General features: G+C 40.6%; 1 protein-coding gene and 1 pseudogene across 3 annotated transcripts in view; one reads left to right on the top strand and one right to left on the bottom strand.

Moving 5' to 3' along the window:
* MGAT5 (alpha-1,6-mannosylglycoprotein 6-beta-N-acetylglucosaminyltransferase) overlaps positions 1-26,810 on the top strand; it is a 330,207-nt gene that overhangs the window by 173,678 nt on the left and 129,719 nt on the right. For all 3 annotated transcript variants that reach the window (XM_034954099.3, XM_034954098.3, XM_063595173.1), the window contains 2 exons: positions 19,423-19,499; positions 20,544-20,633. In XM_034954099.3, the coding sequence (XP_034809990.1) occupies positions 19,423-19,499; positions 20,544-20,633 (167 nt within the window). The remainder of the gene's footprint in view (positions 1-19,422; positions 19,500-20,543; positions 20,634-26,810) is intronic.
* On the bottom strand, positions 21,311-21,973 carry LOC103786816 (epididymal secretory protein E3-beta-like; annotated as a pseudogene).

The raw sequence follows: 26,810 nt of genomic DNA, 5'->3' as shown, positions 1-26,810 counted from the left end.
TGGGTTAATGTTGAATTATTTGTATAAATAATAGAGAAAAATATTATCTCTGTATTATTATTTTTGAAACAGGATCTCACTCTGTCTCCCAGGCTGGAGTACAATAGCGTACTCTTGGCTCACTGCCACCTCCGCCTCCTGGGTTCAAGCAATTCTCCTACCTCAGCCTCCCAAGTAGCTGAGATTATAGGCATATGCTACCATACCTGGCTCATTTTTTTGTATTTTTAGTAGAGACGATGTTTCACCATGTTGGCCAGGCTCGTCTTGAACTCCCGACCTCAAGTGATCTACCTGCCTCGGCCTCCCAAAGTACTGGGATTACAAGCATGAGCCACCATGCCTGGCCTATCTCTGTATTATTTATCACCAAATAAAAATTATGCTGTTTATAAAAAATGTAGAGTTAGAACACTATTTCTTTTCATAGTAAGTTATGTCACTTATGTTTTTTCCACTCCTAAGAATGATCAGCGAATCAGAGGAGCTGTTAGGGCAGTTAGACACCATGCGGATCATATTCTGTTGTAACAAATCCTTGTTTATCATAATTTAACATCAACTAAATATAGTTTTGAATTTCCAGATGTTGGAAGATGTTTTCAATAAATTTGGTACTGCAGATGGTTTGGGTGGTCTCCTGGAGTCTCTTTTGATTAGATGTGATCAGAAGTATACTTGAGAGCTTAGTCTAGGATAGGAATTGGAGAAGAGGTAGTTCATAATGGTGATGGTTGAGTGTGTTTATGTAGGCAGGAACCATGGGTTGGGATTGGGGCTGGTTGAGTGTTCTGTATGAAAGACGATTCCAGGCAGGAAGCATGAAAGCAATTTAAGACTGTACCTTCCCTCTGAATGAAAAAGGCAAAAGAAGAATGGAAGAAGAAGGAAGTCACATTTAGAAGATAAGAATTCTTCTGCTTTCTTGTGAAAGTTAGTGTCCCATTTGAGAATAATATTCTTACCTAGATCTTCCCAATTGTACTTTTCCTTCTTGCCCAAAAACACTTGCCCATCATTTCTTCTTCTTCCCTAGAATTTATATCTTTCCAAGCGTCAATACCACTATCATCATCTGTAGTCCACAAAATCTCCATCAATTCTGTGAGCCAGTGTTATTCTGGAGCATACAAAAGCAGACTGACACATGGCCACTGACTTTGTGGAAGTTGGTCTCACTGGCTTTGCAGTCTTTGTAGGTATGTGCATTTCTGCACACAAACAAATTCCAATTAGAGGATGGTCAAAGCAAACACCAGATTTTTAGTTTTAGATTGTTCAGTATAGACTAAAAATTTTATAGGTGTTCACAGGCACCCTGGAAGTACCTGTGCGAGCTGGAGTACTCTTGTGAAGTTTCACAGATAGAGGAGAGCTTGAGCTAGGCCTGCAGGTAAGGTAGGGTTTGGAATGCTAATTGCAACCTTCAAGTTGAATAAATTGAAGTGAGATTTGTATTTAAGGTTTTGTAGCTTTTTTGTTTTTTAAAATGCAGTGTGTCTGAATCAGGATCTTCTTTATTTCAGCAAGATGAACTACGAGTGTTGGTAAAGGTAGTTAAAATCCCCTCTTCTGATTTCATAGTGGTAGAGCCCAAACCCAGTATCTAATATTTATCCCCTGTCCCCTCTTTTATTCCTCATGAATTTTTTCAGATTGGATGTGTACAGACTCCATTCAAAAATTTTTAGAAGTTCCCATTTCAAAGCTGGTTTCCTTTAATCCCATAGTCCATGTCCAAAGGCCTCTTGTTGCAGTTCTCTCTTCCTGTAGCAAACACCCACCCTTGGATCTTCCCTGGAACACACAAACCTTGCTGCTGCTTAAGAAATTCCTCCCTGGCTTTCCAGTTGACTTGCACTCACCTTGAATATAACTCTCTGAATACCTGTAAGCTCATATCATGAAATTTTGTCATATCATTATAGAAAGCTTTAGTGATTACTCTTTGATCTGCAGCCCTGTTGCAGAGGTTGCTATTATATTCATTTCTATGTTCTAGTGAGCAGAACAGAAGTAAAGTGAAGATTAATTCCTTACACTGTTGGTTGTTCTGTATAACTTTTGCAAGAAGCAACCATTCTCTGACCCTTGGGTTTATTAGCACTGCATGATGCTGGAAAATAACAAATTCCTGATTACCTTTCAGATTTCCCTCATTTAGACCATCTTCTCTTTTCAGTACTTACATTGGCACTTACTGTGTAAGACAGAGCCAGGTCCTGCAGATAGGCTGAAAAATCAAGATGGCATGTTGTAAAATTGAAGTCGGGTGATTTCTGTCGAAGCCTACAGACAGGATTAGGAATGAAATCACAGCCTGCCTTCTGTTGAATGTCTTGAGGGTGAATTATTTCCTAGTACTAGTGACTCTTTCTGCACATGTGCGGTTAACCTTAATGGAGTAAAGGCTGTTTTTTAAACCTCTCTTCAGCTTTGGGCCCAACACTATACACAATTAACTACTTCACTGCAAATAGGAGACACCTAAATGCACTCAGTGACAGAGAAGAACACTTTACCAACAGTTTGTACTTAAGTCCAAGATTATAATTTCCAAGATGAAGATTAAACTTTAGTTTTATGCACTTTTGTAACCAAACTAAAGAGATGGACCCTTTAGCGCTGCCAGCCCACAATGAAATGTAATATTGGAAGTCACTGAAGGTGTTATTTGAGGTGCTTTAGGTTGCATGTGAGCTTGTTGTAGAGTAAGTTCCAGTGAAGGTCATTGGCAAAGGGTTAGTTGTTAAAGATTAGCAAAGGAAAATTATCCTTCATCTGTGTGCTTAAGTCACAGAGAAAGCACACATTTAAGCAACTTAGCTTAATTTTCATGCCCTGCACAGCCCAGTTCTTAAGTATACAATCTGACAAGTTTTAATAAATGTATATATCTATAAAATCACCACAGGCAAGATAAGGAACATATTCGTCACCCCAGAATGTTCCCCCATGCCTCTTTCCATTCAGTCTGCATCCCCCATAGGCAGTCTCTACTCTGATTTCAATCACCATAGGTTAATTTTGCCTGTTCTTGAGCATCATCAAAATGAAATCTTACAGTATGAACATTTTTGCAGAGTCCGGCCTCTTTTTCTCAGCATAGCGTTTTCAAGATTGATCCATGGTGCTGCATATGTCAATAGTTTATTCTTTTTAAAAAATCGCAGAGCAGTACTTTGTTGTATGAACATACCATAATTGGTTTATCTGTTTTCCTGATAATGAGCATGTGAGTCATTTCCAGTTGTGAGCTGTTATGAATAATGCTGCTAGAGACACATGAGCCTGTCTTTTTTTCTAAGTAGTAGATTCTATTGCCATGAAGTTACTCATAACATTCTTTTATTATTCTTTTAACATCTATAGGAATTATAGTGATATCCCTCTTTCATTCTTAATATTACTCATTTACGTTTTCTTTTTCTTGATCCCTCTTGCCAGAGGTTTATAAATCTTATTCATCTTTTTAAAGAACCTACTTTTTTTTGGTTAATTTTTCTCTATTTAGGATTAAATCAGAGAGGCAGAACTGCCAAGAGAGGTGTGTGTCTATTAAGGGATTTGTCAAAGGGGTTTGACCTTACACAGCTGTGGGAGCTGGTTTAACATTTTCTGTAACGCTGTTGCTTTTATGTCTGATGATGGAGTTGGCATCCACAGGGCAGGCAGCTAGGAAGGGAAGATAAACGGTAACTGGACGAGAATAAGGACGTGCTGGAACACATGAGTATGAGCTGGAGCTCATAATTACAAAGCAACACTCATGTCAGTTCGCTTTTGGTTTTGGCTTGATTTTGCCTCCAGCCTTGGAGTATGGATATTCCTGCACAAGCTGGGACCCTTTGTCTCAAAATGAAAGAGACATGGGGGATGCAAGTCTTCACTATTCCACTTCCTAGATACCAAAAAAATTCTTAAATAGTAAGACCAAAGAACTGTATAGGGTAGGGGTTGACAAACTTCTTATGTAAAGCCGGACTTTTTATGTCAGCCAAGTATTAAATATTTTTAGCTTTGCGAACCGTATGGTCTGTGATCTGTTGCAGTGATTTAATTCTGTCATTGTACTACAAGAGCAACACTGGACAATATGTAAATGATTGGCTTGGGCATATTCCAATAAGACTTTATTTACAAAAACAGGCAGTGGGCCAGATTTGGCTTAAGGGCTTTAGTTTGCCATCCCTTGTTACAGAGATTGTAATATATTTTCTTATCACAGTATAGTTAGAGTTAATATTATACATTTCATGTTTAATGCATATTGATTCACCATCCTTTGTACTATTGTTGTTCAATGTCTTACGTCTATAAAGGCCTTAAATCTCACTATGCCCTAATATGATTTTTATATTTAGCAGTCAATTGTCTGATAAAGAAATGAAGAGAAGGAAAACACTATAGTGTTTTATATTTAGCCCCATATTAATATTTCTGATTCTCTTAATCCCTTCTGTAGTTCCAAGTTACCATCTAATGTCCTTTCCCTTTCAACCTAGAGCTTCTTTTATTATTTCTTGCCATACAGGTCTGCTGGGGGTGAAATCTTTATTCATTTATCTTAAAAAGGCTTTTTTTGGTAGGGGCTGGCATTTTTCAAAGACATAAATATAGAATTCTGAGCTGACAGTAAGTTTTCTCTCAGCATTTGAGAAATGCTGTGTGTGTGTGTGTGTGTGTGTGTGTGTGTGTGTGTGTGTGTGTTTTCCAGCCTCCTTTTTCTGATGAGATGTCAGGTGACATTGCCATCTTTGTTCCCTTTTATGTAATGTGTCTTGTTTTTCTCTGTCTGCTTTCAACATTTTCTCTTTCTCATTTGCTTTTAGCAGTTTGATTATAATAAATGTGCTTGTCTTTATCTTGTGGTTCACTGAGTTGCTGGATCTGAAGTTAATGTTCCTCAACATATTTGGGAAGTTGTCAGCCATTATTTCTTCAAATATTTTTTGTCTCTTTTCTCTTTTCTACCTCTGGGCATCCGTTTACACAAAGGTTCGCCTACATGATGTTCTCCACAGGTCATGGAGACTCTATGTGTTTTATTTGTCTTAATCTTGAATGTCTCTGTTTTTAGGTTAAGTAATTTCCTTTTTTTTTTTTCAAATTTACTGATCTTTTATTCACTGATGACCGTTTTTCCTTTGTCTTTAATCTTATTTATAATAACCGCTTTAAATTCTTTGTTAGTTCTCCAACAGTTGCGTCATCTTGTTTTTGTTGACTGTTTTTCTTGCCTTGTTCACGTTTTCCTGTTTCTCCACATGTTTAATAATTCTTTATTATGTATTGGACATGACAAGGATATGCTATAGAGTGTCTGGGTTCGATAAACTTCCTCTGAAGAGTACTGATTTTTTTTCTAGTAGGCAGTTAAATTACTGACTTACTGCCTTGAACTTAAGAAGACTTGCTTTTATGATTTGTTAGGGTGTGTCTGTTTCCATTTTTTTCCCTAGTCTTGGACCATCTGAAGTCCTGGGCCTGATATGAGGCCCTTCTGGGGTTTCACTGGAAAGCCTGAAATGTTGACCCTTTGACTTTTGGGGGTTTAAACTGTGGCTGCCCTGCAGTGAGCAGCAGCTGAAGTCTTGTGAATACTTTGAACTTTTATTGGAGCCTCTCTCACAAATGCTTAGTTTTAGGGTCGCTCAAGAAGTTTAAGGTAGTTTATATACAGACTTTGGGGTTCTCCTCTTTGGGCTCCCTCTTTTTGGGAATATGCTACCTTAATTTTTCACTACTATGCAAAACTTCATTCTATGAAACCTCAAGCCAATGAGACTGTAGCCTTTTGTTTGCTACCTTCCAGACTTGATAGTCCCCTCTGGGGCACAGCCATGTAAATGTGAGTCTTATTCAGTGTAGTTTCCCGAAAGAATTTAAGGATCAAATCCCTTCTAGTTTCTGCTCACTTTCCCTCACTCTTCAGTGTCATATTGTAAGTGTTATCTGTGGGAAGATTGTTCCAATACAAGCTTCTCTGCTATTGCCAATGCATAGTTTCTCAGCTTTGTTTTTAAAGAATCCTAGGTTAACTGTTATGTGGATCTTACACAGGTAGTGTAGTTTAGCAGCGTGCTCTGGGCTGGGAAGCTGTCTGAATTATCTGTTACCACAGTGCTGCCTTCCCCCTGGTTTTGGTATGCATGCTAGCTCTTTTCTGTTAGGTACAATATACAATAACCACCATTTCTAGGTTGGCAAGGACCATATGTATTTAACAGTTGCTCTCCTATCCGGATGCCATGGCTGGAGGGTAAGCAAGGGACTGCACTTTATTCTGGATGCTGGGATGGTGAATGGGTTTTCAGGTAGTAATCCCACCACCTGAGGATCAGTGCCTTCTAAGAGCTAACTCAAAAACCAAATATTCATCTGGGAACAGACTACTTGCTGAAACGAACAAATTCCCAGGCAGTTGAAAACCTTTGTGTTTCCTACTGGGAATAACCTGCATTCACAAATTCATTAGCCTTTTATGTGGAGTTGATGAATAGCATTCCAGGATTATAAGAATACTTGTAACATCCCAGAATATGCACATTAGTCTCTTAACTTTACAAGCAGAGTATTGGTATCCAAATTTACATGGTCTTAACACAAAGCATGTTCTTTTCTACATGAAGGAATACCTGCTAAGGGCCGGGAGAAGTTCTAAGGAATTAAGTTGTAAGATAGCCTGATTTTTTGTTTTTTAACATGTCTTGCTATGTTGCCCAGGCTGGTCTCAACCTACTGGGCACAAGCAGTCTTCCTGCCTCAGCCTTCTCAGTAGGTGGGACTGTAGGCATGCACTACTGCACCTGGCACAATCTGGTTTTTGAGAGGCATCCTAGCCAAGGACATTACCTAGCAGGCTTGGCGTGTATATTTTATGCCAATGGCTTGTAGGTTTCATATCACTCTGGATCAGTCACAGGAGACTTACAATTTAAATAGCTTTTAGCCTTTCTTCAAACCGTACCCAAGAATTTGTTGTGCTTGTGGGTGTTTGAAATATTCTGGCTTTCAGCTTCTTTTATACATTCTCTCTGTCCTACTTTCTCTAGGACCAAAACCTTATTATCAAGGTGTCATCTCAATTCTGCATTATCTTGCAATTTATTTTTCTGTTTAAAAAAGTAAGGTAAGAGACCACAACCAAGCAACCAAAACAAAATGAAAACCTCAGTTTATGCGAGACGGTGAAAACAAAAATTTTTCTTGATCTCCTGTTAAGAGAATAGTCAAAGCACTTCCGCCTTGCCTCTAGATGTCTGGCTGGCCAGATAGAATCCCTGTTTCTAACCATAAGACGCTTGTGACAAGTGATTCAGAAAGTGGGCATTGTGTGATATGAAGAGCACACACCTATTTTGGGCAATTTATACTATCTTAAAACAGCCCAAGGATATAGCTAGCCTTCTCTCAGTTATTGATTCCATATTTCTTTTCTTCTTCAGTTGCGAAAAGGAAATACAAATATACACACATAAACTACATGTATGGCTTTGCTTTTCATTTTTAACAAAATGCAAACTCAAGACACCTTTGACAGTTTGATAAGAACAGGCAGAAATCTATGAACTGTGCTTAACATGGAACCCTGTTTTAGAAGAAAAATCAAACCTCTCTCTGAGAGGTTGAAGTGAGATATGGGTGCTCTGTGTTGCAAGGGCATGTCACTGTTACAGTAAGTTATCTGTGTAACACCCTTTCCTTCTTCTAGTAAACTGCATGTGAGAAGAGGGGACTTGGCAAAAGCTTGGCACTATTTTGTTTATTGGAAAAGGAGAATCGTTATAAATATCACCTTAGGCCCCCAACTCGAGAATATAATACAGTTTTGCAAGTATCTTGAATTTTTAATGTCTCCCACCTATTTCTCAGTATATTTTCTTAAATCAAAATTGACAGCTGAGGTTGTCTCAGTATGTTAGCATTATATCTTATTCTTCTAAATGTATGTATAGAAACATTTTTTTTCTGGGAATATATCTGTATAACTTTTTGTTTGTTTTGATGTATAAAACTAGCATTCTCCTAGTTTATTTCCTATTAGGCCCATTTGTTGTAACTAAGTACATATATGATACCCACGTGGAATATTTCATCATTACTTAAAATACTAAGGAACATTTTGTTGCAGAAGAAATGATAGCAAAAATTAAATATAAACTTACAGAAAATGGTATTTACATAGAAATGAATACATGCAGAGTTTTGCATTAAAAAGCACTCTAATTATCCAAACTATATTACAAACTCAGTTTTGTCTTCCAGTCTCAAAGCTGCTAGAATATATATAGCATACACTGTTTTGCTATTATATTCATTGAAAAAGATCTAAAGCATTTTTGTCGTTGACTATACCTCATACCCCACCAAGCATTGTGACAAAATTAATTAGGGACGGACAAGACAGGCACAGAGAATATACAATAGGACGAGAATATTGTACAAATAGATTAAATGATCTAATGAGAGCTAGTGTGTGATGTTTCAGTGTGGTGCAGGCAATCTCTCCTTCTCGTGGCTTTATCTTTTTCAAAATCCCATATTTTACTTCGGAAGTTTGTCCTGAGGGTGAATGAGGCTATAAATGAGTGCCAGATACAGTACCTGGAGCCAGGGTGACTCAGATATTAGAAGGCTTTGCTGACTCTGTTTTTTGAGTGAAGAAACTCCTGAAGGTTAAGTAACCTGCTCAGCTTATGTGATTAATAAAAGGCAGAGAGATAATCCCAGCTGAGATCTCTTACAAGACAAAGCCCCTGCCTTTTCCAGGGCATAGTCATGACATTTTCTACCTTTTTCATTGCTGAGGTTCAGTGTGGTCAAGGACTTTAAAAGACCGGGACATGCGGGTGCTACTCTCTGCTGATACATTTCAGTGTCAGTTCCAGGAGCAGGCCTCTTCCTAATGAGGAGGCATCTTGCATGGTGGCCAGATAGTATCTTATGAGAGGGTTGATCTACTGTTTGGAGATTTAGAGAACACAGATTTTTATAGCTTTGTAACTTTAGAGGCCGATGGGATGATGGCATTTTGGAATATGTTTAATTAATTTTCATTAATTTAATGAAAATGGATGTTAAAGAGACTATTTAAGAAAAGCATTAGAAGCTGCTGTTAATCAAAGAAGGGGGCTTGAGCATTCTTAATTTGTTTTGAAGACCTTGTGTCAGAAAAACACCCCTGACTTCCTTACTAATGAAAGACAGTTTTCAACTCCGAGGCCATTTACAATGTTAGATATAAACTCTATTCAACTGTAAAGATTTTATACAGTAATATCTTTTAAATTACACATGGTCACATTTTTATCCACAAAATGTGACTTTCATTCCCCTTTTCCTCTTGATGTCACCTTTTTTTCAAAATGTTGTTTCTCCACTCAAAGACCATTAGTTACTTCCCCTGGCCATTGTACTGAAACTCCGCAAGTGTTTTCAGTTGCCTTCCGGTTTCCTGCTGTGATAACAGTGATAAATTATGTTCTGAGGCTGGAATTCATGATTCTGTGGCAGGCCGTGTCAGCATACCTTTCCAACCGTATTTCTTACTACCCTACCCTGAGCCCCTGCTTTAACCAAATTGTCCCGCTCTGCTCTCCTGTGCCCTCTCAGACAGAGATGATTGATTGGTTATGCCTACCCACTGTGGGTAGATTTGCTGTCCTGGTAAAACACTCTAATTGTTGAAACATAACATAAAATCCATTTTCCATCTCTGGCCGTTCCTTTTCCTCGGTGTTATTTCACCTTTTATTCTATTGATTCCCAGCTGTGGCTGCCTTTTAGAATCACTTGAGGTTGGGAGAGCATTAAAAAAGGGGGTAGCAGAACCACTGCCTGGGGCCACTCAAATAAGAATGCCTGGAGGGTGAGGCACATTCTTTAAAGGTCCCCAAGAAATTTTTAAATGTGCAGATAGGGCTAGGAATGGCTAACTTGTGACCTTGGCCAAGTTACTTAATTTGCCTGGGCCTCAGTGTCTTCTGTAGTAGAATGAAGGATAATAGTACTTATTATTGTGAGGCTCAATCGAGTAATCGGTGTACATAAGATACAGTGGTGTTACTAGTAGATGCTCAGTCTGTTGGCTACCATCATTATTACTGCTGTTCTTCAGTGTACTCATCTTTCCTTTTCTCTCCTGTCTACTTCTACTTTAGAGCTCAACTCAAATCCCATTTTTCCAGTGGTTACTTAAGGTTTAAACTAAGTTGCTGCAACAAAGAGACCCAAAAATTCAGGGTTGAAATGAGACAGAGGATGGTTTCTCTTGTCACACGATAATCCAGTAGTGAGCAGTCCAGACCAATAGAATGGCTCTTCTCTGCACTGACATTCAGGGCTCCACATTCTTCCCATTTTGCTGGCTCATCGCATGTCCCATCTACTAGCCCATGGAAAGTGTATATGGCATTGGGCTGTTAATTGCCTTTTGTGGTGAGCAAGTTTTGGGTTCTAAGCATATTTAAGGCTCCCGCAAGGTGAATAATGTTTTGTGTTTCTCTTTGCTTCCCAGGAAGGTACTGAAATCATGACAAATGCTCTAATTTAGGTGCAGTATTTGTTGAATGAGTCAATGTCAGAACTTTTCTGGTTTTTGTAACAGCTTTATTGAGATAATTTACATACCACACATTTCACATATTTAAAGTGTTTGATTTGAGGCTTTTAGGGCCGAGTGTGGTGGCTCATGCCTGTAATCCCAGCACTTTGGAAGGCTGAGATGGGAGGATGGCTTGAGCTCAAGAGTTTGAGACCAGCCTGGGCAACATAGCAAGACCTCATCTCTACAAAAAATGAAAATAATTAGTTCAATGTGGCTTTTAGTATATTCAGTTGTGCAACCACCACAATAGTCAGTGTTAGAATATTTTCATCACCTCAAAAAGAAACACCATATCACCTCTCCTCCCTTTCCTCAACCCTAAACAACCACGAATTCACTCTCTCTCTAGATTTGCCTATAGGTTCTGAAGATTTCATGTAAATGGAAATCTCATATGTGGCCTGTGTGACTGGTTGCTTTCATCTAGCATAATGTTTTCAAGGTTCATCTGTGAAGCATGGATTAGCACCTCATTCCTTTTAATGGCTGAATAATATTCCATTTTATGGATATACCATATTTGGTCTGTTAATTGGATGATGGGTGTTTGTATTGTTTCCAAATTGTGGCTGTTATGAATAAGGCTATTATGAATGTTTACATACAAATTTTTGTGTAGTTATGTTTTTATTCTTTCATAGTGTAAACCAAGGAGTAGAATTGTTGACTCAGATGATAAGTCTCTTTAACTTTTTAAGGACTGCTAGACTGTTTTCCAAAGCAGCTACACTATTTTATATTTCTACTAGTTGAGGGTTCTGCTTTCTTTACATCCTTGTCAACACTTGTTATTGTCTGAATTTTTATTATAACTATTTTAGTTGATGTGAAGTCATACCTCATTGTGCTCTTGATTTCCATTTCCCTGATGACTAATGATGATAAGCTCTGCCTACTTTTGTCAGTAGCAATTATTTAACCCCAGCTGTGTTCTTCCTATCATGTGTGTGCTCCTACTTGTGTGGATAACCTTTTCCCTGGCTGACCATTTCTAGTAGCAGCACCGTGGGGCTTATCAGAATGGAGGGTTGGTGTATATATGATGTTGTGGCTGTGTGTATGTATAGCATTCTTATATAACTGTTTTTCATACTGAGAATCTCAGTCCTAGGTCCCCTTTTTAATACTAATTTACCAAAAAAAGGAAAAATCTTAATGCTGGCTTAACAGCTTAATTCGACAATCCTGCCATAAAATAGATTAAATAAATGACAGAGGGTATGACAAAAGGAGGTATGAAGAATCTGCAGTTATTTGGCTGAATTGTGATTTGAAATTTTATGACATTATCTTGGCAGTGTGTTTTCATAGTCATCACAACTTTATTCTTTTTATACATTAGTTCTATTCTTGAAAAGCTATACATAGAGAACCCATATATATACACTGAATTTGATTTTCTTGTTGAGTTCCATTATGTCCATAGTATTTGTACACAGGCAGTACTGTAGCTTCTGGTTTTTATACAGCAAGTCCATGAGGCCCTTGGAGGTGCTTCTTCAAGAGGGAATAAGAATTTGTTAATTGTGTTCACTCTTGAAATTTCCCATGCAGAACATGAAGATGATGATGTGCATTTCAACAGTGTTGTGGAAATAATCTTGACTCAGAAGGCAAATGCCTCGTTGAACATGCAGAGTGCTTTGCATATGGAAGGTGCTAGTGGATTTTGTTTAATCCATAAATGAGGAAGGCACTTCATCTCGCTAGGCCTTACTGTTATGAATCAGGAAAAGTAGAGGGTTGAATGGTGTGGTTTCAGAAGTCCCTTGCAGCTCTAAAATTATTTTATGCAATGATGATTCTATTTTCAACTTAGATTAAAAAACAAAACAAAAACGATATACAAACAAGTATTTTCAAAGATCCCAGTATACACCTCTGGGGGTCCATGAGTGATTCTTGCCTGTTTCCCATGTCTTGACTTCTCAATTGCTTTGTTGGGGAGGGAACTTCCTATTGCTGTGGGGCCCTGGTTCTGGAATTCATGTACATGACTTAGTTACAGAAATCAAATTACTTTTTTTATGGCGCAAAAGTAAAGCATTCCTAAATGAATATTTTCCAAGCTGAGTGACTGGTGAGGTCATTTTCAATGGGAGACTATATTCCATCATGGCTGGCTTCAGTCTGATTTATTGCCATCCACTCCTGAAGCCAAGCCAGCTGATGGAGGTGCTGGCAAGAGCTGTGTCTCCAAGCCCATTGTGGAGATTGAGTCGGTTCCCAGCCATGGCTGAGCAGCCAGGCCAGTGGCACGCTCATTTGGCTGCACTTTGCAGGAGCCATCTGATAAGCGTGGCCACATGTTCATATCAGGTGTGCCAAGAGAAATGCTACCTTGTCTGACACAAAATAGAATTGCTGGAGACCTTTATCTTTTGAGAGAAAATATGTTTAGAGTGTCATTGCCCTGAATGGAGCCCTTGCTCGTGAAGTTGATTATCTTAAGGTCGGCAAAACAACTGGGTAAGGAGATTGAATCAGTTTCCTGTAACTTCCTGGGGTCAACAGATACTCATGTTCTTTGAGGTTTCTGAGAGTTTTTATAAACCTACTTTTTCTTCTATTTTTTTCTTTCCTTTTTTTAACCTTTAAAATGGCAATGGCGATGGATTTAGATGCCCTTAATCTATCAGATGCCTGTCCAGAACTAGATAAAAAGTTAATGGACCTGTGTTCTACAGGTTGTTAAAAACAAGTGTCATCTCAAACAACACCTGTCGTCTTTGCTATATAGAATTAGTGTATGGAAAAGTGAGCCTTAATAAAGGCTCACTTCCTAATATGGTCAGCCATTGCTCTGAAAGAACTGTCTTCTGTGTGAGCTCGCATGCAAACTCCTGTCTCTCTCTCTCTCTTGCATCCACTCTCCTCCATTCCACTTCCTCACTTTATCATCCTCGCCTAGGAACAGGTAGTTGAGATTCTTACACATGGTACCACCTTTAAGCATTGGCAGAAGTGAGATTAGCCCCTGACTTCCAGCCTCTTTGTTTTTGAGATTCTTTTTGTAACCATATTTCCAGATCTCCTTTGTTCAGCAGTGAGGAGTGGTTATTAAAAACTTTGTTTGTAGTAAGTGAATGTTTTATGATGCCGCGTAGTTGATAGTTGGTGATACTTAAAAAATGGACGATAGTATCTTTATATACGTATAAATATTGATCCTAGGCAATTAGAAGATGCAAGTAGCCTTGTGTGACACCCAAGGCACCTAGCATCTGATTTATACAAGCAGTGGGACAGTTAACAAATGATTTATTAAGATTTTCTCCAGGCCGGGTACAGTGGCTTATGCCTGTAATCCCAGCACTTTGGGAGGCTGTGGCAGATGGATCGATTGAGGCCAGGAGTTCGAGACCAGCCTGGCCAACATGGCGAAACCACATTTCTACTAAAAATGCAAAAACTAACCAGTCACAATGGCACACACCTGTAGTTCCAGCTACTTGGGAGGCTGATGCAGGAGAATTGCTTGAACCTGGGAGGCTGAGGTTGTGCCACTGCACTCCAACCTAGGTGACAGAGCCAGACTTTGTCTCAAAACTAAAAACAAAACAACAACAAAAAAATCTCTCATACAACCATAAACCTCTCTTTTTTGAATACCAGTAAGATGTGACTGTCAGTAATTCACATGGGGGCTAGGCCATGTCCCTTCTCCCAGCATCAGGAATGACTTGTCTCCCACTACTGCAGCTTCCTGCTGTTTTCCTCAGCTGTGTGGCATGTGCAGTCCAGAACTCGGACTCCTTGGGTCAGTGACTCCAAGTAAGGCTCTCCCACTGCTTTTTATCTGTGGCACTTTCTTTCCTCTTCAGTTCTCTGGAACTTGGGCACTCCATTTCTTCATTGCATTTGTTCCTTCCGTTATTAAACAAGATGGGGTCTCCAGTGTGCTGGGCATATATCCTGGGAGTACCGACGGGTAGAGGAGGCTTCGTTGCTGGGTACCTCATTCACTGTTGTGTGTGGTTTCCCTTCCTCCCACGTGTGCCAGCCCCCAGAAGGCAGGGCTGAGTCTTACAAGGATGCAGTGTTGGCATTTCAGCACGTGGCAGGCAGCAGATGCCCAGTGAAGGTGGGCTAAATTAGGAGGTCAGTGCTGAGGATTTTAAAGGCTTTCCTTTTCAGACTGTCAGATGAGGTAACCATCTTCCTTTTTTCTAAAACGGGATAATGTATGTGATGTATCAAGGCAAGTTATCCCCCATCCATTTCTTTTCCTGTCCTGTATTACGCTATTTCTATTCTCACCGTTCCTTTGAGACCGCCGTACCAACTTCTCCTGCCCTGACTCTCCCCTTTTTCCTTCCTTGGTCTGAGGCCACAGACAGCAAGAAATACACACACACACACACACACATATACATATCTGTCTGGTTTCATATTTCTTTGTCCCTTTTGCTTCTTAATATGAATGTGAAATGCCATTGTTTCCCTCTGTACACGTCTCTCTCGATACGTGTGTGTCTGTTGGGACTGTCAGGGAGAATCTGTCTCCACGCCTCACAGGAACACCCCCGCTGCGTGTATTTGTGACATCTCGTGCTGCTTCTGCTCCTGCAGTGTGTATGTTCCTCCTGAATCTTAAGCATTTTTGATGGCAGGAAAAGTGTTTGTTCACTTAGATTAAACCCATATTCGAACACCCACTACATCGTATGGGCACAAGTGACTGATAAAGCAACAGAATTTTTACACCTGCGTAATCTGCCTTCTGTGTAGATACCTGGTTGCCAATGCCATAGGATCATACAGAGGTGAAGTTTTGGGGGAAAGATGTTGCAACCTGGGCTGGTGTAAGGGTAACGGATTAAACCGAATCCTAAACAGAGCTGAGCTTCATTGCTTACACTTAAAATGTTTATTTTCCCTTGCCCTTTCAACATTTAAAAAAAATGGCATGGGGAAAGCTTGGGATAAACAGTAGGCAGAGCTTTCAAGTTACATATCTTGGCAGGATCTTTCTCCTTTTTTCTTTCTATGCCCTCACTTTTTATTTTATTTCAACTTGTATGACGTGGACTCTTTATAATAAAAGTTTGTTACATGAGTAAACTATGTGATGCTGAGGCTTGAGGTCCCGTGGATACCGTCACCCAGGCTATAAGCATAGTACCCACCTCCCTCTTTTGAAGAGAGCTTGTGTATAGTAAGCTCAGTTTCCTCTGGAAAGCAGTAACTTTAACCTTTTTTGGCTCAAAGTTTTGTTTCTTAACCAAACTTAAATGAGAGACATTTCCACAGGTAGGAAGGTCCTCCATGGACAAAAACTAATAAAAATGTTTATAGAATTTTGGTCATTTGATAGAAACAAAATGAGGAGCCATCCTCTGAAAAGGAGCTGAAAGTCCTTATGAGCTATGGTGTGATGGAAAGTCTTGGTTAGGTTATTCCCGGTCAGGTTTGGGAGCAGTTCTGCCCCATGCTGGGAAGGCTGGGACTCCCAGTTTCTCCCAGTCACAGATTCCCTCTACCTGAGAACCTTGAGCACTCTTAAGCCAATGCCTCTGGAAGCCCCTTATCTATTCAGACCCATCACTGTGTAACTAAATAAAGGGGAGAAAATTCGTGTATAAGAACATGGAGTTGCAGAGGAGACTCTGTTGAATTAGCTGACAAACCACCAGTTTGAGGAAGAGGAAAGGCCCTGGCCTGGTGGGAGTCTCTGCTCAGTCTAGTTCTCCCTGAGCCCAGGAGTCAGGCCTGTTGGGCAGAGGGGAACATGCCTGTGTTTATTCAGTCAGATGGCACTTAGTGTCTGGAGATCCAGCAGGAAGACGTAACCTTCCTATAGGTTCCTCATGTGCTAGGATGGGAGATGGACTGCCATAAAGGAATAACGTGATCACTCTCTGCAGTAGGAGAGACATGAGCAGGAGGCCAGGGAAGCCCAGAGGAGGACAGGATTCCTAACAAAATCCTGACTAGGCTTGGGAAGGAAGAATTAAGGACTGTTGCTTTAGCTGAAGAAAGAGGAAGGGGCTTTAACTGGGCAGAGGAAGAGTGGTGGCCTGGAAGGACTGAGGAGAAGGACGTTCCAGGGAGAGGAAGGCCCGCAGGGAGCCTTGAAAGAAGTCAGTCCAGCAGGCTTTGGCAGAAACGAGGGGCCTTGCTTTGGGAATCTCCTAGCATAGCAACAGGGGGGTCTGTGCCTGATTCTGTAAATAACATTTTATTGGAACACAGCCCATCCATTCGTTCAGCTGTTATCTGTGGCTGCTTTTTCATGACAACAGCAGAGTTGAGTAGTTGAGAAAGGGACCTTGTGGCTCACAGAGCCTTAAATATTTACTCTCTGTTTCTTTACAAAAAAAGTTTGCTGACCCTTAACTTTATTCTTTGAAATTCTTAATGAATGGACCCACACTGTCAGCACTGGGGCGTTGCTTGCAGGCCTTCATGCACCTGTTAGTTTATTTTCTCATTCAGTGAGCCTGCTTCACCCTGCCCTACCACACCACCATGTCAGTAGCCTCTAGATGGCAGTGAATATTTCAGGAGTAGAATAGTATCTGTGGTGTAAAGGGGGTGGCATTTCCCCACCAAGTACCCCCTAAAATGTCTGATTACCAACCCCAGGCTCTCATAGACTGTGCCTAATTTTGTGGAACCTCTGCTGCTGCTCATTTGCTTGGCCAAAACCCCCCATCATGCCAAGTAAGCATTGACAAGCAAAATCAGAATGAAAAATAGTGATAGGAATAATGGTCATTGCAAAATACTATTCTTTGGTGAGGCATTCCATTTGTTTAGGGCTTCTGGAGCTGGCAGCTAGAAGGAGAGCCCCACCTCAAGTCTGCATCTATTTCAAAAACACAGAATGCTTTTCCAGAAGTGTCTGTGCATTTGAAATGCTGCTTTCCCAGATATAGCAAGTGAAAGTTGTGTGGAATTACATAGCAAATGCCAACTTTTAAGCACCTGCTGTGGTCCGTGGTATCTGCCATTGGGCGTGCCAGGCCAGCCTCTTGATGGTTAGTAAGAGCTGGATGAAATAGAGGCGGAGTCATTCCCATTTTACAGATCATGCAACAGGGGCTCTGACAAGCCAAGTAACCTCCATTTTAACTGGTAAGAGACCCATGAGAAATAGGGTATTTATTTTTATGCTCTAGTTATTCTTAGCAGGTAGAGGGCTTGTTGAAATACTTGAATCAAGAGGTCAAGAATTTTGGTGACAGACTATCAAAATAACTGGTTTTCAAGGGGCGGGTAAAATCCTCCTTAGCACTAACTTCTGTCTCAGTCCCAGCAGCCACTGAGTTATCATTTCAATACCCCTGTGAAATAATACTACAGTTTGGAATCTAATTTTTGATTAATGCTTTCTTTAGAAAACTATCGGCAGTAGGTAATGATATTTTCCAGACATTTCTGGAAAATATAGTAGCTCTGAAAAGAGAAGCATATAGGTTTAGGGTTGTCTTGTTTTCCGACTAAAATGGTCATTCCTACATAACAGTGTGATCATAATCTTCCCCTCCATAACATTATTCCGCCATGTTCTTAGGGTAAAGATCAGGGTACTTATTGTGGCATTTGAAGCCTTTCCTGTTGTTGCATCTCCTGTCTGGCCTGAGTACCTCACACTTCTTTCTGTTTGAGACCACCTCAGTTCCTTGAACGGCATCGTCAGATTGTCCCTTTGGCTGGCTCACTCCTACTTTGTCTTCACATCTTGGCTAAGATGTCACTGGATGCAGGAGGCCTTCTTGGAGCTTTGGAGAGTGGGTTGGGTATCTTGCCTTGCCCAGCCCTGCCATAATGCCTGTTATACTGTTGTTACATTGTTCATTGTTCATTTATTTGTATGTTCTCCACCATTAGACCGTAAGCTTCATTTAATTTTTTTTAAATCGACATAATTACACATATTTATAGGGTACTTAGTGATATGATGTTGTGATACATAAAATGTATAGTGATCAGATTAGGGTAATTAGCATATTCATAATCTCAAACATTTCTCATTTCTTTATAGCTAGACAGGAGGAATAAGCTCTGGTGTTCTATGGCACTGTAGGATGACTCTAGTTCACAATAATACATGGTTTTAAATAGCTAGGAGGAGCATATTGAATGTTTCTATCAGAAAGAAATGACCCTTAGCTTCTCAAAGGCATTTGTTTTCATTTTGACCCTACAATTACAAGGAATAGGAACCCATTCAAGCTAGCTAATATAAAAGGAGTTTATTGTGAGGAAGTATTTAAAACAATAAGGAGAACTTCATGGAAATCTAAGGACTGGGTCTGTAAGAAGCTGTATCCCATGGATGCAGGGCAGGAGTTCCTTAGGATGGTGTAGATACATCTCATGGCTCTCTGTGCACCAGCTCTATTCACACCTCTCTGGCCTGTTGGCTTTCTCAGTTCATGCAGTTGTCTTCACGAGGTCTGTTCATGGCCCCAGCTTGCCCACATAGCCTAGAATGTCCCTACCAGTGCTGGAGGACCCTCCTAATCACATGGCTTTATTTCCTGCTCCCTGCTTGTTTGGTTTCTTAGTTTCCCTATTGCTGATTTCTAAGTAAGCGCTCTGGTTGGCTTGGCTCACTTTTTTAAGCCGGGCCACACATGTTGTCATAGGTCTCTGGCCAGCCTGTAGTTGGGCTGTCCTCAGGTCAGTCATCACTCTGGACCAGTTAGATATATTGGAGCTGGAGGGGCTCCATGTATCAGAGCATGGCTGCCAACAGAGACCTTTCTTTTTTGGTTTCTCTCCCTACCTCTTGGCTTAGAAGAATGTTAGGCTTGTGTTTTATAGATCTCATTGTATCCTTTGTTGTTTTTCATTCTTCACAGATATCATTAACGGAGCTCAAGAAAAATGTGTATTGCCTCCTATGGACGGCTACCCTCACTGTGAGGGAAAGATCAAGGTAAGGCAGAGGCAAGCATCATCCCCAATCTGCACAAACACCCCTTCTTTTTCCCTTCTCTTCCTTTTCCTCCTCAGTGACACAAATGGGTGAGTGAGCCCTTGACATGGATCATTTATGGGGTGCCTCCATCCTGCCGGCTTTGTCTGTGGCTATGACAACCCTGCTATGCCTATGTCAGCCATGTGGGGTTGGTCAACAATGGCTCTCACTGGTCAGCATGAGAGAGCCTGGGCCATTTCAGGCACCTGCTGAGTCTTTGAAGCTGACTTCCCCTCTCTGTTTCCCAGCCTCCAGCAAGTGATCCTTGAAGGACCAATGACAAGGAACTGCTGTTATTTAGTGTCCAACTCCCCACCCTCTCAGTCCCCAGGCTCCTGCTCTGAAGCCTCCAGATTGTGGTTTAAGTGTCACATTTGTATTTGTGGTTGAGTACTGAGAGACACTTGGCTGCTCTTTTACTTGGCTGCTTTTTTTTCCAGAAATCCTATTTGTATGGCCTGCCCCTGGGGAGACCACTCCCTGCTCAGTAGTTTTCAGAGAACAGTGTCCATTCAGGGATGTAGTTAGGACAGTGGGACCAACCCCAGAAGCATTTGGGTGGTATCCGTGTGGGCCGTCCGTCAACGCTCGTGTGTGCCCTCCTTCACGCACTGTATTTCAGGTACCATGCTGTGGGCTGTTGGAAATGGAGTTCCTGGAGGGGGTGTAGATATCAGAGTCCCATTAGGCACTTGATCTTGATAAAAATCCCTAAGCCACCGCCTCTCCTGGGCTTTATTGCCTGCTGTACCACGACCTTACTCTCCACTCTAAGCGCTTCTGCTGAGGCCTAACGTAAGCCAGTGTCTTCCTGTTAATCGTCCAAGGAGGTGAGCTGCACACCTGGCTATCTTGACCTCGGCTCAGTGACTCTGTCACTCAGTTCTTTAGGCCACAGCTTGAGCCATTCACTCCATCTTCACCATTCTATCCTCGCCTTCCCTGTCAGCAGATGTGGAGGGCCTGTGAATGGGCTGCTCAGAGATGTTCTTCTTGTTTCAGTGGATGAAAGACATGTGGCGTTCAGATCCCTGCTACGCAGACTATGGAGTGGATGGATCCACCTGCTCTTTTTTTATTTACCTCAGTGAGGTGAGTAGCTTTCTGTGGCTCCTGGGGGTAGATGTGACTGGTTGGACTGTTCTGTAGCTGAGTCTGAAATTTGAAAAGCTTGAAAACGTGTGGTATTTTTATGTGGAGGACCTATGGTTCCGTCCTTCATTACTCTCCCTACCTCTCCAGGAATGATGTTTTTCTTTTCTCCTTGAGGGAAAAATAAGCGGAGTTAGTTAGCTATTTCCTTTTTTTCTAGCTTTTCTTTAAATTGTAGTAAAATAGACATGAGATTTGCCATCTTAACCATTTTCAAATGTGTATAGTTCAGTGGCATTAAGTATATTCACATCATTGTGCAACCATCACCACTGTCCCTCTCTAGAATTCCTTGTATCTTGCAAAACTGAACCTCTAGACTCATTAAACACTAACTCCCCCTTAAGACCCTGCTTTCAGTTATTTTGGAAATATACCCAGAAGTGAAATTGATGGATCATATGGTAACTGTATTGTTAATTTTGGGGGGAATTGCCATACCATTTTGTAAAGCAGCTGCCCCATTTTATACCAACAGTGTGCAAGCATTTTAATGTCTTCATATTCTCTCCTACACTTGTTATTTTCTGGTTTTGTTTTTTGAATAATACAAATTATTTAGAGAAAGGAGGATCATTCAGCTTGGGTTAGGTATAAAGAGAGTCAATATCAGGAAATCTCCTGGGTTTGTCAAGAAGAGATGCCACATGATCTGATTCTTGAGAAAAAAAAAATGTTAGAAGTAAGTTAGGTAAATGAAAGACAGAAGTGTATTCAAGGCAGAGAAACAACATAGGGAAAGTTATGGTATCAGTTACACAGTGGGAGTGGTGGGACAATGGACATAGGCAGGGGCTACCACTTGGGAAGTATGGAATACTCTACCAAAACCTGGGAATGTGGGTAGACCTTCTGGTTGCTGATAGGCTTTATCTTCAGGTCCTCTATGCCATCAACATACTCATCCATGCTGTGGTGGAATTCAATGTAGCTGAAGCTCCTGCTCTCTGTGTAGCTATTTTTGGAATTCTCCCAGTGACACTTGAGTACATTGGGTGCATTCTGGGTCCGTACATATGCATGTCTATAGCAGTCATCCCAGTTGTCATTAGCATGTGTATGCTCAATTTGGTAACCTGAGATTTAGATGAACATGTGAGAGCTCTTATCTTTTAGAGCACTTCTTTTTCTCTCATGAGGACATCACATCTATACTCTTGAACGTGGGTAGTGATGTTTTATGAGTTCCCGCCAGTAGATGTTCTTCCTGTGTACAAGCAGCCTGCATAGGATCAAAGCAGGGCCAAGAGCAGGCTCCAGCTCTTTAGAGAGGTTGCCATCTCAGTCACCAGAGCCACCCTATTCAGATTCAGTGTTTGAGTCACTGCTTGTAGAGGGATCGGTGTGTGGATCTGAATAGCAGAGTCTATGTCCTCCTCCTCCTTTTAAAGACCAGGAAGCATTTACTGGTTTATTATAACAGAAACAATTCAGAAACAGCCAGAGGGAAGAGATGCGTAAGGCTAGGTTTGGGAGGGAAGTAACTAAAAGTTAGTTACATTTACCTTCCTTTTTTCCCCAAATCTGAGCGTCATTTTCATTTGTACCCTTGAATTTAAATAGCAGCTTTTGTATTTTTTTTTTTAATGGTTGCAGAGAACTTTATGGGCCACTTGAATTTTTTACAGACTTTAAGGATATCCATTTCACCTAGAACCTCTTGGGAATCAAAACCGGCTGGCTTCCCCTTTATGGACTAGGGGAGGAAGGGGTTGGAGCAGAGTAGGCAGCTTTGGGGTCTTGTGAAACAGGTTCTGGCCAATTCTGAGGTCATGCCTCCACAGACCCTCTGCTGCCCTTTCTTTTTATTCTGTCTCCCGTTTTTGTTTGCTGTTGCTGTTGTTATTTGACCAATAATAACAGCTGGTGATGCCATGCAGGAAGGAGAATACCTTCATTTTTGAGGCTAAATAAAATATTCTTGCCATAGTTTTCCTTTTGTGGGATTCAGATGCCTCTCTTTTCTTTGCCATAGGGTGATGGGGATAGAGGCCAAACAGTATTGCTAATAGGGCATGTGGCCCTGATTCTGTGGGGTTTGCCCCTCTCTCAGACTATTACTCCTTTTGCCTGGGTGCATTCAAGTTACACTTTTTGGGGGGTCCAACTGGGCTCCATGATTTTTTGGGGGAAGGGGGACAAGGTTGTTCCATTGCCATCATGAAAACCCCAGAGCTAACATAGTTAAAATACCTCTTGGAAATGAACAGCTCTGAGAGTTGGGTGTGTGAGGCTCCTCATTAGCAGGCTGCTGGCAAATTGACTTGATAGCATTTATCTGAGTTTCTGGCTTCCGGCTTGGGTGGCTTGTGGCCTGCCTTCTCATTTCCTTCTCCTGAGGAGTAAAGCCTGGGGCCATGCGTGAACCTTCACTCTAGTTGAAAAGTCAATTAGAAGTACCTCTCCTGCCCTGAGGAAAAGGTTCCTCATTTAGTTTAATTTTCAAAAGTTTTATTCCCCTTTCTACTTGAAAGAATTTAGCCAGAGTCTGACCAAGCTCCATGATTGACAAGCTGGGCTAATTTCATGCCTTCCTAAGCCTTTGCATGTTGGGGTATGCTGCCGAGGCAGAGGATTTTACATTCCCATACTTCCATCTCCTTGGAAGGCATGGAGAGTGATCCAAATGGAAGAGACTGCAGTTATTTGTGACTTCTTTCCCTCCCTTTGTCACACCTCACCCCTGCTCCCAGTGAAGTATATGGCTAAGCTGAGAGAAAAGTGAGGTTCTGGGGAAGGGAAGTAGAGAGGAATACGGGATGAAGAGACATGATGGATCACATATCACTTGCTATCTGAGGCTGAGTATTTCATTTTGGAACGAGCAACTACGTTTTCTCTTCCTGAGGTGTGAAATAACGCTTCATTAGCTCATACCACTCTCTTCTTATGCAGATATCGGGTGGTCTTTTTGTTGCTTGGCTGAATTCTGTTCAGTGAGCAGTTATTGAATTCATTGTCAACAATTAATGAAAACACATTTTCTTGACACCACGTTGTGTGTTAATCATTGTAAAAGCAACAGGAAGAAAGGATGCAGGTAACTGAACCAGGAGAATGGGTGGAGATAACTAGGGACCCCTTCTTACAAGTTTTAATCTGAATATAACCCTGAACCTCAGGGCTTTTCTATGTTATCATAGCATTGTAATAAGTACCCTGTGAGAGTTAAAGGAGAATGTCACCAATATGGTCCCTTCAATAGGAATACTATCTTAGAGTCACACCTGACATCAGCTTCTGTTTCTGCTGCTTTCTCAGCTCTATGAGGTCACTTAACCTTTTGTGCCTAGGATTCTTCCTTTATGAAATAATAGGAATATACTTAGAGTACAACCCGGCAGATAAAAGACACTCAATAAGCATAACTGACACTTCCGTGGTTTTAAATGTTGTGATCTTTTTGGAATAGTTGTGGGGTGTCACTTAGCCTTGGACATTATATGTGGGAACATTGTTCCATTTTAGAATTAGAATCAATTTCTGGTTCTCATTTACCAGTGTAATGCAATTTTAGATCCTTTGACTTCTGGTAATATAGAAATTCAGCTGTTTCCCTTAATGCCTATTTTTAAATTGACAACGTGTGTATGTATTCATGGTATACAACTTGGTGTTTTGATATGGGTCTGCATTGTGGAATGGCTAAATCAAGCTAATTAACATGTGCATTATTTCACATACATATTTATTTGTGGTGAGAGTATTTTCCCTTGATTGGTCATTTCTGGACATGATACTTGGGTTTGCACTGGAATTAGCTGCACGTATGGACCTAGTGCACCCTACCATTGTTAATGTGAGATTAGTAGAGATGTTTTGTAAAACCGATTAATTCCTTTTTAGTATTTTTAAAATCCTGGACAATATCTGTGGCTTTGTAGGAGCTGTTGGTTCACTTGTGTGGTTTTATTCTTTCCTGCTGTCTTGAAACTTTCCTTATTCTGTTATTTAAGTTAACTCTGAAACCTGCATTTTTATTTCCTGTATCATCTAGGTTTCTCTTGCAACTGGGGAGATGATTGAGAGAGACATCTTCATTTGAGTTGTTAATGTGATCAACACATGCACCAGTGACTTTTATTCTATTCCTAATCCTTATTGAAAGAGCCAGTTCTTGTTTCGATCTATGTTTAACATCAGAGCTTTAACAGATGCCAAAAGGACATGAAGTAAAATGTCTCTTGTATAGTCAGTCACTAGTTGAATTGGAGCATTTAGATTCAGACCCATCTTAAGAGATGGTACTCTTTCTTCATTTTTCTTTCTTAGGGTTGTCTCAGTTCACCAGCTTCCGCTGAGTTATGGGATTAGAAACTTCTGTTAGTACTTCCACCCTCACCAACTTGTAGTCTATGGATCTTTTTTGGTTAAATCCCAGGAAGCAAAGCCATCAATATTTTTCCTTAAAATACCCCCACAGCTGTTTGTTATATGTCTGATGCTGTACTAGAGATGGTAGAGATAAAAGCTGAGTGGTTGCCTTTCTTTAGAGGTGGGACTTTGGGGCAGACAAGAGAAGAATGAAAGACTATTGATGCTCCACTGTACCAGACACCTCAAATACAGAATAACCCCATTTTATTTAAGTGACTTCAGCATCTGAGGATTTTAATATCCACGGGGGTCTTGAAACCAGTCCCCAACAGATACTGTGGGTCAGCTATACACAATCTTATTTAAACCTCTTGCCAACTCTAAAGAGTAATGGAGAGCCAAGTCATAGATAGCTCAGAGAGGTCAAGTCGCTTATCCCCAAAGTCCTGCACTTTTTGTTCCTGCTGTCTCCTTTATGATGAAGGAAAACTGATCTTAGGTAGCTGACTTGCAGCCATTGACTTTGCATTCAGTTGTATGGTTAAATCCACTTGTGATGGGAAAATGGCTCTAATTTAGCTAACTTGAATGAATAGATCTTCATTGCTAGTTTTCTAATACTCCATAATTTTGATACCCTACGCCTCCAAAAAAACACAAACTCTCTTGCTGCCATAACTCATGAAAACCAGGTGTCAGCCATTCCAAGTGGTAGGAATGAGCAAATGATTCATTAGGCAGCCTTGTATTTCCAGAACATCAGGCAGTTCATTTTCTGTATCTGTTTTCGTGAGCCATGTAACTACTCCCATTACAGAGACAGGGCCCTATAAAGTAATTACTCTGAATGTCATTGTTTCAGGTATATTAACTTAACCATCTGCAGAGCCTTTTACTGCTATCAGCTTTTACAAAATTTAGAATGAATTTCTTCATCTCTGTTGATATTATGTTGATAGATGATACTGATGTATTTGACACTGGCCCTTTTTTTTCTTTTTAAACAGTTGTTACAGAACCTAGGAAGCATCATACCTTTCCAGAGTTCCTAATTTGTTTATGCTTTTCTTGTATGCACTTCTGTTGCCATTGCAAGTAGAGTTGCTCTGAAATAATCAAATTGCCCAGTGAATGATTGCTAGATCTTAGGATGTGTGCAAGCTATTGCTTCAAATGCCAATTTGGACTAGATGCATGAGAGTGTGTCTATGACTCTTTCACAAAGGAGCAAAAGAAGCAGTTTCATGCCTTACTTGTCAATCTAGTTCTTATATTTCATAAACAACAGACGTAAAGGTCTTTGCTTCTTTCTGTTCTCCCTTGGCAGTATGTAAAACTAATATTGGCTGAGCATGTAATTAACCTTGAGTTTAAATTCAGCGTACTTAATCCCTTGATTAATGCTAAGATTAATGCCCAACAGGAAAGGTTGAAAGCTTAAATGTTTGTGAATGCGAGCATGAAATGAAATCCTAATAACCAGTACAATTATTTGGATTTATGAGCTGTGTTGGCTGCTAAAGATAACTTGGAAATGGTGTTGCACAGACTAATTTGTCAAAGTGGGCAGTGATAAAGAATAGACTGCTTAGGTTACAGGACAAAACCTGAATGTAAAAACAACTAACGTTTTGGGGTGGGTCAGGGAGTACTTTAAAAATATCACCAGATTGTTGCCCGAGAATACCAACACACACCATTCAAATGTTCAGCCATTTGACATGGGAAATTCCTTTTCCTCAAGATAATATTTCTGGGCAGTAAAGGAGGTGGCAGAGATTTATGATCATGTTCTTTTCA

This window comes from Pan paniscus, chromosome 13 (assembly GCF_029289425.2).
Source record: "Pan paniscus chromosome 13, NHGRI_mPanPan1-v2.0_pri, whole genome shotgun sequence".
Classification (NCBI taxonomy): Eukaryota; Metazoa; Chordata; class Mammalia; order Primates; family Hominidae; genus Pan; species Pan paniscus.
This window is presented reverse-complemented; position numbering and strand designations above follow the sequence as displayed.